This window comes from Dunckerocampus dactyliophorus, chromosome 18 (assembly GCF_027744805.1).
Source record: "Dunckerocampus dactyliophorus isolate RoL2022-P2 chromosome 18, RoL_Ddac_1.1, whole genome shotgun sequence".
NCBI lineage: Eukaryota > Metazoa > Chordata > Actinopteri > Syngnathiformes > Syngnathidae > Dunckerocampus > Dunckerocampus dactyliophorus.
Genome location: NC_072836.1, coordinates 3,568,070 through 3,579,750, shown reverse-complemented (window position 1 = coordinate 3,579,750; position 11,681 = coordinate 3,568,070). Strand labels below are relative to the sequence as shown.

At 43.6% G+C, this 11,681-nt stretch overlaps 1 protein-coding gene across 1 annotated transcript; it reads left to right on the top strand.

Annotated features, from left to right (window-relative positions):
• The first annotated feature begins 1,343 nt into the window (after window positions 1-1,343).
• Window positions 1,344-6,811, top strand: gfap (glial fibrillary acidic protein). The gene is made up of 9 exons (XM_054758884.1): window positions 1,344-1,853; window positions 3,803-3,863; window positions 4,954-5,049; window positions 5,131-5,292; window positions 5,372-5,497; window positions 5,760-5,980; window positions 6,065-6,108; window positions 6,282-6,364; window positions 6,588-6,811. Exons 1-9 carry the CDS (start codon window positions 1,354-1,356, stop codon window positions 6,615-6,617), a joined length of 1,323 nt encoding a protein of 440 aa, XP_054614859.1. The 5' UTR covers window positions 1,344-1,353; the 3' UTR covers window positions 6,618-6,811.
• Window positions 6,812-11,681: the final 4,870 nt, after the last annotated feature.

Here is an 11,681-nt window from a genome sequence, read left to right as displayed (position 1 = left end):
GTTAAATCAACAAAATCGAGTCAAATATCTGTAGCTTGGGTCTCATAAAAGATTCAAGTTTTGATGTTTCCCAAGTTTGTCTGCCCTGAAAAGACGCACATGCCACTTTTTCCTAATTCGGTGTGAGCAACCTCTGGCCTGGGGGCTATTTGCGGCCTGCGGCTAATTTCTCATTGGCCTGCGGCACATTCTAGACACAAAATTACATAAATTACCAATTTTCTTCGCTTTGTCTCCTATCACACCAAGCTGAGTTAATTTTAATAATATTTCATATTTAAGTGCAGGTGGTCCTCAGGTTCCGAGCAAGTTGCGCTCCTGGACTATATAAGCTGGAACCTGAATTATACATAAATGAACTACTAAGTCACTCACACTGTACATATAAAATACAGTAATAAGAAGGTGAAATACGGTAATTTAAAAAAGACAGAACAAGTCCTGACTTTTATCCCTGTGGTTGTCTTGCAGGCCCAGCCTCGTCTGGAAGGATAAGCTTCTTTTCTCCTCCTTGTAGCAGCGCACAGAATCCATGACCTCACTTGTATTCATTAGCATTCATTCAGGATGATGGTCCTGACAGTCGAGCGGGTGGGCCTGTCTCCTCTCTCTGAGCTTCGTATTAAGTTCACTCTCACTTCCGTGGTGACGGCTTTCCTTTCCTTTGACGCACATAATGAAGGGTAAATAGTGAACTAACAGGCATTAACGTGTTCTTTCTCAGTGCGGTTGAGCCGACACACACTGTACAAAAATATTCCATTTATTCACATTGAATCTTGTATCGCGGAAAATCATTTATCGTGGTCGGGTCTGGATCCAATTAACTGCTATAAATGAGGGATGACTTTATTTTTTGTTGCCTTGGTGGGAAAAGCTTGGACACCCTTGAAAACAGGAAGATGTGTGTCCTTTTTGGTGGGTGTCTACTCATCTACAGCCTTTTGAAGCCGGAAAACACAAGAACGTTTCAGCTTTGAGGACATTGTTGTCATAAACTTATGGATGGTAAACTTTGGGGTGCACGTCCTCGGTTGCTTTGTGCCTTCACGTTGGGAGGGGGCATGTGTGGTCAGGACACAAGAATTCTTTTCCTCTGAGCTGGACCCAAAAGGAAGAGCGGGTGTGAGACAAAGGGGGTGAAAGTTTTGGGGGAGGCAGCCAAGAGACATTTGGACTTGAGTGGACGAGCACAAACAATCGCCTGAAGGCAGCACATTGAGGATGGAATAGAGCCCCCCCTCCACGCTCCTTTTTGTCCCTTTCACTGCAGGAACCTCCCTTCGCACCCTGTGGCCCCCCTGCTTTGGACTCTATAAAAGCACTGGTTCAGATCCAGTTCTAGTGGCCAACATGGAGAGTCACAGAGTTCAGTCTTCCTACAGGAGGCGTTTCGCCCCCCAGGGCTCCAGCAGCAGCATAACAGCGGTCCGTGTGGGAGGCCTCCCCTCCAGCCGCCTCTCCTGGCACGGGAGCCCCCGCACCTTCGCCCACTCCAGCCCCGTACAGCGGACCACCCCACAGGGCCCCATGGAGAGACTGGACTTCTCAGCCGACTCGCTGCTGAAGGCCCACTTCAAGGAGACGCGCACCAACGAGAAGGTGGAGATGATGGGCCTCAACGACCGCTTCGCCAGCTTCATCGAGAAGGTGCGCGTGCTGGAGCAGCAGAACAAAGTCCTGGTGGCCGAGCTGGCCCAGCTGAGGAGGAAGGGGCCCAGCAGGGTGGGCGACATCTACCAGACCCAGCTCAGGGAGCTGCAGCGGCAGGTGGACGACCTCGGCGCCGACAAGGCCCGCGTGGAGATCGAGAGGGACAACATGGCGGCGGACGTGGCCACACTCAAGCAGAGGTGGGTGGGGCAGGCTTTCATGCGTGCGTACGAAATGGTAACTTTGTTTTTTTTTCACTTTTTATGACAAGTCTGAAGAAAAACACAAAAGAATTGGCTAAAGTTGAACTATGTGAAACTATGTCTCACTTGGCAAACTTGATGAGACTGAAATGAAAACATGCCCGTATATGAGGTCACAAAAACACATTTGGCAAGGGCCCAAAATAGACCCCACCCACAACCACATGACCTCCCCCCACACTACAATGTCAACTATGATGCAAATGATTTCTTAACATAACAATATTTAAACCCTTTCTTACTTTATTTTTTTAATTTTAAATATGTTTTAATTTGAAAATCAAAAGGCAGCAAAAATGTACTGCAATCATTTTATTTTAGGTTTGATGAAATCATTTTGAATGCAATTTCAAATGAGTTTAATAATAAATACTTGATTTAATTCACTTTTTTTCAATAAAGCTGTTAAATATTTAAAGACATTTCTATATATATAAATTGATTGTTTTTAATAAATAAATTAAATAATAAATAAATAAATTTATTTATAAATTTAAATGCATTTTATGACTAAAATAGAAATTATATGATTTATGGACTTTAGTCCAGTTTTTGTCGCAGCTACATCTTTCTTAGTATATTTAAATAATTTTTTAACAGGAAAACAAAAACACAAATTAAGTTTGCAGTTCAAATTAACTGGAAAAAATATATATATTCAAATTAAAATGTGGATCAATATTTTTGTATTTATATGCCGATTTGTTTTCATCATGGTTCGGAATGCAGGGCGCCCCCCCAAAGCTTTACTCCCAGATCCCTCTTTGACAAACTTGATCCAGCCTGCTTTTATTGAGTGAGTGTAGAGGAATGAGGCCAGCACAATAGCGCACCCCCTCCCGAACCCCACCGTGCCCCCCTACCCTACAAAAAGCTTGGCAGATGTTCTTCAGTCACTCCAACAATCGCACTGAAGCTTTTTAACTTGCAGACGTGCGTGTAATACCTTATTAAACAGCTGCTCGCCTCCTCAAAGGCTCCATGGCTGCAACCACGGCCGCCGGGGTCAAAGTTCAGCATCGTCCATTATCAATGAAGCTTCCTCATTGGTGTTTTGATCTCTCTCTCTCACTGTGGGAGAACTCCATCCCGTGGGAACGTTTGTGGCCGTTATTTTGGTTGAAATGTGTAACCATGCATGAGCTCCTCCTAATCGTCCTCTGCAGGAACAGCAAAGCTGCCAGTAAAATCATCATCTAATTGCGCTCAAAGAGACCTCCACCAAGGCTTAAACATCTGTCACCTGCCGCATCCATGAGGGAACGCCTTCAATCCAGGAGCTGAAGAGATAAAAGCTTCACATTTCATCGTTTCAGCGGCGTTTCCCATACTTTTCATTCACCACTTTCATTCACCACGCCACAAATGGACACGACCGGGTCGCCCTATCTGATAAGCACATTATAACGCTGGTCTGCCTGTGAATTTGTGCAACTTAGCACTTTTTGCAACTGTGTCATGGCTAATTAGGCAAATTCCACTATACGTACAGGACACATATGCTTGCAAAATTTGTGGGATTTTACATATTCAGTTTACATTGTGTCCAATCTGAAACCAGTCCAGCTTTTTACAGTGCTTAACCTTTGTACAGTTCGGTTAAAGTGGTCAAAACCTGACATCTGCCCCCGTATTTGGAAAAGGAAAAAAAAAACACACACACACAAAAAACGTTGAGCATAACTGCAAACAGGAAATTGCACCCAAAACCACCAGAATAAAAGCACACCGTCCTTGGCTGAGGTGGTAGCTCTCGCTGTATCACATTGTTACATGGCCTAACGCTGCCTCATGAAAATGTGTTACTTCCTTCATGTTTGTTCATACATGTTGCATTTCATGCCTTTTTAAAAAGGTTATTTGTTATTTTTGTGTGTTTTGTTGAGGTTGCAAGATGAGATGGGCCTCCGACAGGATGCCGAGAACAACCTGAGTGCCTTCAGACAGGTAACAGACGTTGCACAGTATCTCTCAAATGCCAGGAGACGCCTCACATTTCAGCTTGTCCAGGAGCAATACGATTAAAAGTGAACTGGGATATACTTTAGAGTAGTCAGTGTACAGCTTGCGCAGCAGTATAGATTTACTATCCACTGAAAATGAGTCAACACACATCCATTATTGTCTAAATGTGGACCGGTTTCCCAAGGGATCATGCTCTGCCTCACTGTACACATTTTGGAATTCATCTTTTCCTTTGATGGACCGCAGCTCTTCCAGTGGCGGCAGCACTCATGTGGCCCCAGACTATGACACTACCTCAACCAAGAGAGTGGCTCTTCAACATGTCACAGTAAATGTTGGAATTAATCTTTTCCTTTGTAAACCACAAATCCCCCAGGGCTGGCAGCACTCATGCAGCCCTGGAAAGTGACTCTACCACAACCATGTGTGACTATCGGCCAGACACAATTTTCTTGCTACTCACTTGTGTAGAATTCATGTTTCCCTTGATGAACCGCAGCTCCCCCACTCCCGGCAACACTCGTGCAGCCCCAGACCATGATACTACTACAACCAAGAAAGTGGCTCTTCAAAATGTCACAGTAAATGTTGGAATTCATCTTTCCCTTCAATGAACTACAGCTCCCCCACAACCGGCAGCACTCATGCAGCCCTGGAAAGCGACTCAACCACCACCGTGCGTGACCGTAGGCGAGACACAATTATCTTACTACTCACTTGTGTTGAATTGTTTTCCTCGATGAACCGCAGCTCGGATCATCAGAATGTCACAGTATATGCTGGAATTCATGCTTTTCCCACGATGAACCGCAGCTCCCCAGTGCTGGTAGCACTCATACACAATGCTTGACTGGAGAGGCAACGCACTTGTGTTGCCATCTATTTAGACAATAATGGCTGTGCTTTGACTTCTTTTCAGTGGATAGTAAATCTGTACATGCTATAGAAGCTGTACGCTGACTACTCTCAAGCATATCCAAGTTGACTTTCTATGTGAATGTCCTTTGACAAGATGTACTGAAGTGTGAGGACTTTAGCGTATCATTTATCAAGTGAGTGTGTTTAAATGCAGGATGTGGATGAAGCGTCTCTAAATCGAGTCCAGTTGGAGAGGAAGGTGGGAGCTCTGCAGGATGAGATCGACTTCCTGAAGAAGATTCATGAGGAGGTCAGAATTATTACTTTTGTTTTTTATGTTTTTTATTAAAACCCCTCGAAGGAGCTGCTCTGAACGCTCACGTTCATGTAGGAGCTTCGTGAGCTGCAGGAGCACATCATGGCCCAGCAGGTTCACGTGGACATGGATCTCTCCAAACCGGACCTGACTGCAGCTCTGAGGGACATCCGGGTCCAGTATGAGACCATGGCTTCTTCAAACATGCAGGAGACGGAGGAGTGGTATCGCTCCAAGGTCGGATGGATACAATGCCGTGTACACGGAAAATGATCACACACACACACACACGCTAACATGCTGTTTGCTGTCACAGTTTGCTGACCTGACAGATGCAGCCAATAGGAACGCTGAGGCCCTGCGCCAGGCCAAGCAGGAGGCCAATGACTACCGGCGTCAGGTCCAAGTCGTCACCTGCGATCTGGAGGCACTCCGTGGAACAGTAAGACCACTAACGGATAAGACTCCCAAAACGTATACAGCCAATCCATCCTTGCTTGCACACATTAGAGATGCTGGACCTGAGAGAAGGTCTGCTGGCCCACCATCTTCCTTCTTGTTCATCCAGACTTCACGGACCTTGCTTTGTCCAACCAAAACAGAAAAGGGTCTCCCTCATCTTTCACTGATTGATTAAGAGCTGTGTCCCAATACTTTAGTCCATATTGTGCGCCCAACATCCTAATGTTTACGTCCTCCTCCAGAACGAGTCCCTGGAACGTCAGCTCCGGGAGCTGGAGGAGCGTTTCGCCATGGAGACGGCAGGCTACCAGGACACGGCCAGCCGCCTGGAGGAGGAGATCCAGGCCCTGAAGGAGGAGATGGCCCAGCATCTGCAGGAGTACCAGGACCTCCTCAACGTCAAGCTGGCCCTGGATATTGAGATCGCCACCTACAGGAAGCTGCTGGAAGGGGAGGAGAGCAGGTAGGATGCTGTAATAAATGCAAATAAATTAAACATTCTATCTAATATTTGATATTTTTGATATTATATAATATTTCTTAACAGGATTACTATGCCAGTACAGAGCTTCTCCAACCTGCACCTGAGAGGTAAATGACGGCACATTGTCGCCCCCAGAGGAAGACATCGGTATTACAAGAGAGGACTACACAACGCTACCTTTGCTCCTCCCAATAAATGTTCTTCCCTTGTTTTTTTTTTTTTTTATGAACATCGACATAATTTGCGCGTCTGAAGTTTCCCATCTGTTTTATGTTTCAAGATGCACTCATGGACACCAGAAGCCCGGATCTCCACATGAAGAGGAGCATCCTGGTCAGAACTGTGGAGGCTAGAGATGGAGAGGTAGAGTGACACTTGTACCTCTCACTTTTGTCCGCTAGAGGGCGATGTTAAAGCACCTCTGTATCGTCAGTACGTTTGATAACCTGAAGCATTTGTTTTATTTTTAGTTTCTTTTATTAAACACCCCCCAAAAAATCTGAAAAAACATTTAAAAAAATAAACAAATATATTATTAATATTGTTTTACTTATTTATTTTTATATTTTCTATGTTTTCTTTCCAGGTCATTAGGGACTCGACCACTGAGCATTAATCTGTCTGGTCCTCAGTGACAATATGATGACTGTGAACCTTTTTTTTTTTTTATGATTATTTTTACAAAAATACAAATTGTGTCCTACAATTTCTTATTTTCACTACCATCACCAATGATGTTGTTTCCCCAGCACTGCCATGACATTTAGTACTCTCATTACAGTGTTTTGTTAAAATAAAAAACAAAGTATATTCGGTGAACTGATATTGTTATTCTTCAGCAACATTTTGTGTACAAACACCACAATGTCGAAACTAATATTGTGATCTTAATGATGTGCTTACTGGACACTTTATTAGGAACACTTGCACATCTGTATGTGTTGTCTTTTGTCCGATGCAAAGATTTGAATAGAGACATCGTTTATTTTGATGACGTGCACATCAAGCTGAGAATTTTTTTTCTTACGACGACCAAAATATTAGGAACGCCGCTGATTACATGAACATTTTGTTCATTTGCAACATTTCATGGCAGCGCCTGAGATGTGAAAATGTGCACGCAAGATGCCAGTTGGGGTACATTGTGGTTGTCTGCTTGCATAGACAGCATTTTTAATGCAGCTCTTATTAGGTTGTGGGGTGTACCTAATGTAGTGGCCAGTGAGTGTGTGTACGGACCTGGCCCCGGTCGGCCCTGGGAGAGTTATTTTGAAAGCCGAATGTGACCTTTGCCCTCCAATGAGCACCGAGCACATGAGTCGTTATCTGAGTATTTTGACACACAGCAGAGTGTAAGTTGGTGGAGGTGGGGGGGTGGAGGGGGGGGGCTCTCTCATCCTCAGCGTGAAGCCCCGAGAAGGCCACTAATGAGAGTGCAGCTTTATGGAGGCTGTCTGTCGCTGTCGCCACGGTTACACTGTTTGATTGGAGGCTTCCCATGTGACTCCCCCCCACCCACCACAACGCCCTCCCTCCCTGTGAATCCCTAGGAGACTCCATGTCTATTTGAGTCTTCTAGCAGCACAAAAAACAAAAACTCTGGTCAAATCCCAGCCACGGTGATTAGAAGATTCTTATGTGAGTTTGCAGATCCTCATTACAACAATAAAGGAATCAAATATTTGGTGGACACATTTCTTCTTATTGTTGCCATTTTTCTGCAATCATTTTATTGAGTTCACATTTATTACACAGTATATTCACATTCATTTATTCAGTCATTTGGAGAATATGAGCATGATTGGTAAAAATACAAAATTTTTAATACAATTATTATTATTTAAATTTTCTACTGATATTATTTTTATGTGACTATGTTCTGCCGAGCCACTTGGGCAAGTCTTATTCTTGATGTAAATGTCCTTACTTGCTGTACAGGCTGGTGATTTCTCATTTAACCCCGTCTACTACACAGATTTAAATTAGCAAAGTCCAAAGTGCGGTGCAGGGGCCATTTGCGACCCACGGCTAATTTTTTAATGGCCCGCAGCACATTCTAAAAACAGGAGAAAAATTGAGACATTTTTGGTATGTTCATTCATTCCACTGCACGTTTTTGGACTCAGCGAGCAACTGGCGGCGGCCTCCTCCTGCCGTGCTTGTTTTGGGATTGCTCTTTGTTTTCCCCTTTTGCCCCACTGCCTTGTGTTTAACCTTTTTTGGACTACATGAAAGAATATATTTATTTGCTGCTTTGTCACCTTGGACACGTGATGCAGGCTGCTTTGTGTGTGGCTTATTAGCATATCCATAATGGATGATTGAACCTTGTTTAAAAAATATCAAAGTGGTCTGCCCAACCTTTTGGTTTTTCAGTATGTGGGACGTCCCACATACCGGACGCCCCTGCTGTCCCTAATTGGTGGCTAGCACACAAACTGTACGACAGTGCGGCTAAAATGCAAAAAGTGCAGTAGAACATTGTCATTTTGTACAAAACAACCTTTTTTCTGTAGTAAATAATGGAACTAGAAATGCTCTGTTCCGGGGTCAAGCTGTGTCCTTTATAAACCGCTGCAACGTGAAGGCGAGGCGCACGTCTTCCACTTTGTGACCTTTTTAATTGTTGTGCACGTGTTCACCGCGTTGTGTGTGTGTGTGTGTGTGTGTGTGGGCGGGTACAGTATGTATGTGTTGCTCTTATCGCAGGAATGGAGGCTCTTGGTGGCCTTGATGGAAGCGACCCTGAGCTGAAGGAATTCCAGCCTGATAAACGCTCTCCAAATCCATGAGAAGGATCAGTTTGGGGGTGGGGGACGTTCCCACCCAGCCGTGTTCCACACAAAGAGGTGGGAAGGTGGTGTATCGTGTTTTAAAGTGCCTTGGCGACGGTGACATGAGAACATCTGTCATGTCTTCTACAAGGACAAAACGTGTCTCATCACAACGGTCCTCGTGTGAACCTCCAGGAGGAGCGGGCAGGACCTTTTTAAAAAAAAAAAAACTTCTTAATAATAATAATAATAATAATACCCCCATCACTTCTACACTATTATTACAGAAAACGCTGTCATTCATCATCATGAATGCTGCAGCTGCATGTCCAGGCAGTTTTCCTGTAAGTGTTAGCGGGTTGTGGCACCAAAGGGTGATGGGCACGGAAGGCATGCATGGTTAATTTTAGTGCTCATTTCATGGAGACCAAACACAACAGCACCTGCTGTGTAACCAGCAGCGTAGCTCCAAACTCCCCCAGTGAGTGGCTTAGCAATCATCTGCAATAGCGGCCCTGGAAGCAGGAGTGTCCAAACTGCTTTTTTTATCGGCCCAAAGCACATTATAGAAGGCAAAGAGAGACAATGTAAAGGGAAAAGGCTGAAATGTTAGTACTAGGGCTGTCAAATGATTACTAATTTTAATCCGTTTTAAAATTAATGAATCATGATTAATCACCGTGTGCTACTATGTCTGAAGTATGCCCGTTTGATAAAAGACATCTATTACCAGCAACAAATTAACTGAAAATTTTAAATTGAGCTAAAAGATAGCACACATCGATCTACCGAACACTGGTTTCTTCTAATAGCAGCAGAACATTTGAATCACACTCGAATGGCTTTATTAGCAATGAGGGGTTGCATTCAGGGACACCATGTAACAAGTTGAATTCGCCATGTTTTGAATTTTATTTTCTGGGATTTTTCAGCGTTCTTAAATGTAGCAAATTGTGCTTCCGTGCTAAGAGTTGCAAAGTGAGTGATAAGATTATCCACTTTTTTGTGTCGTTCTGTTTGTTTAGACCACACGTATACACGTACACAAAAATGTTGGAGTCTCCATGAATGCATCTCTCGGTTATCACGTGACAATGAGGAAGTGTCTTTCCCGACTACAGACGTGTTTGTTTGAAGTTGGAGATGAATAAATGTCGTTGGAATTGCACTGCGGTTGATGTGTTCAGGTCAGAATAAAGTTATTAAAGAGCGGCAGCCTCTATGTGACTCTGTGGGGACATTATGCTTTGCCGCCGTCTGTCGTCATAACAGCCTTTAAATTTTCAGCACGTGGCCCTCGGTAACCCCTGCCTGGAAGCAACCTTAAGAGTCCGTCCTTCATTTGATTACAGCAACCTTATTATTCAACTTTCGCCACAAAATGTATTTTATCTTAACATTTATTATTATTTAATGATCATCAATGAGCCTGAAAAATGTCAAGTCCAAAGTATTGGTATTCACGCTCACGTGTGTTCACATGCCTCCTCAGACCGCAGTGATCCTGTCAGTCCTCCTTAGCCCCGCCCACTTCCCATTTGAGCCAATCAGCTTGTGTGTGTGTGGGGGGGGGGGGTTAAATATACATGCTAATAACTAATAACACAAAGGTTTGTCTTTAAATATATACTGTACAAGTCAAAAGATTGGAGACACTTTCTAATGCTATTAATGAGAAAGTGTCTCCAAACTTTTGCCTGGGACTGTGTGTGTATATGTTAATGTACACTTTTTTTATTTTAGCCTTTTTACAAAATAAATAAATATATATATATATATATATATATATATATATAAAGAAAAGGTCAAAGTGTCTCCCTCGCTACCTTTGACTTTTCAGTATGCAGCGGAAGACGTTTGGACACCCCTCATCTAATCTAACTGATAAATATGCAGCAGGGTGCATATTTTAATTCTTCATTCACTTTCTACTTTCGTTTGAATGATCGAGCAACTTAACCAATGACTCACTGACTTCTTCACTAGTTTGTTGTTTTTTTTTTTTTTACCATTTTAATGAATGAAAGCCTCAGTGGTGCTTCTTCATTGACTTTTAGGCACCAAAGCAGTGAGTGCCTATAGTTTGGTTGCTATGACAACACAGCCTCCACTCTCAGCCCCAAGCATGTCATTTTTTAAAGTGAAAAGCCGTTTGAGCTAACCGTGTGTGTGTGTGTGTGAGACCTTTCATTGAGAAGGTCCTGGCAGTGTCAGCACGTCTGCTCTGTTTCAGGTTCTGCTGCCAAACGAGCGCCGCTCACGGCGGACGTTCCATCACCACGAAGGTGAAAAGGTCAACTTGTTACGCTTTTTTTTTTTTTTAATCCTTGTTTGCTTCTGTTGTGCTCAAGACAGAAGTGAAGAGCTACGTGGAGAGTGGCGCTGAGAACTGCCTTATATGAGGTGACACCACACACACACACACGAGGCACGGACGTGCGATGGCGGCTTATCGTGGCACAAGTGTGATGGCAGCAGAGGATGCTGCTATTTTTAAGAGCTGTGATGTGGAGTAAAGCAGACTGGACTGATGAGGGTCTGCGCTCTGTCACCGGCAGACCACCATCAAGCCCCACGACGTTCAACAGTGAAAGTCAACACTTTCAAAATAAAACACACACCCAGACACACTTACGTTTATGATTGTTTGTTATATATTCATAATATATTTTGATTATTGTATATAATATAATTAGTATATTAAAATAACTACATTAATATGTCATATATAGTATATATTAATTATAATGTACATACAAGTAATATTGTCATGTTCTGCATTCTGCTCTGCTGCCCTCTGCCGTTTTTGTGTTGCAGCACATCCCTGAACATGACCCAGACCTAATCACACACACCTGCAGCTCATTACCTCCTCCCTTCTTAAGCTGCAGCCAAACAATCTACCA

Excerpts from the sequence above, each read along its gene's own strand:
- gfap (XM_054758884.1), top strand. The coding sequence starts at position 1,354 with ATGGAGAGTCACAGAGTTCAGTCTTCCTACAGGAGGCGTTTCGCCCCC. Across the intron at positions 5,293-5,371 it reads AGGAGTGGTATCGCTCCAAG|TTTGCTGACCTGACAGATGC; the intron begins GTCGGATGGATA and ends TTGCTGTCACAG. Across the intron at positions 5,981-6,064 it reads CTGGAAGGGGAGGAGAGCAG|GATTACTATGCCAGTACAGA; the intron begins GTAGGATGCTGT and ends ATTTCTTAACAG.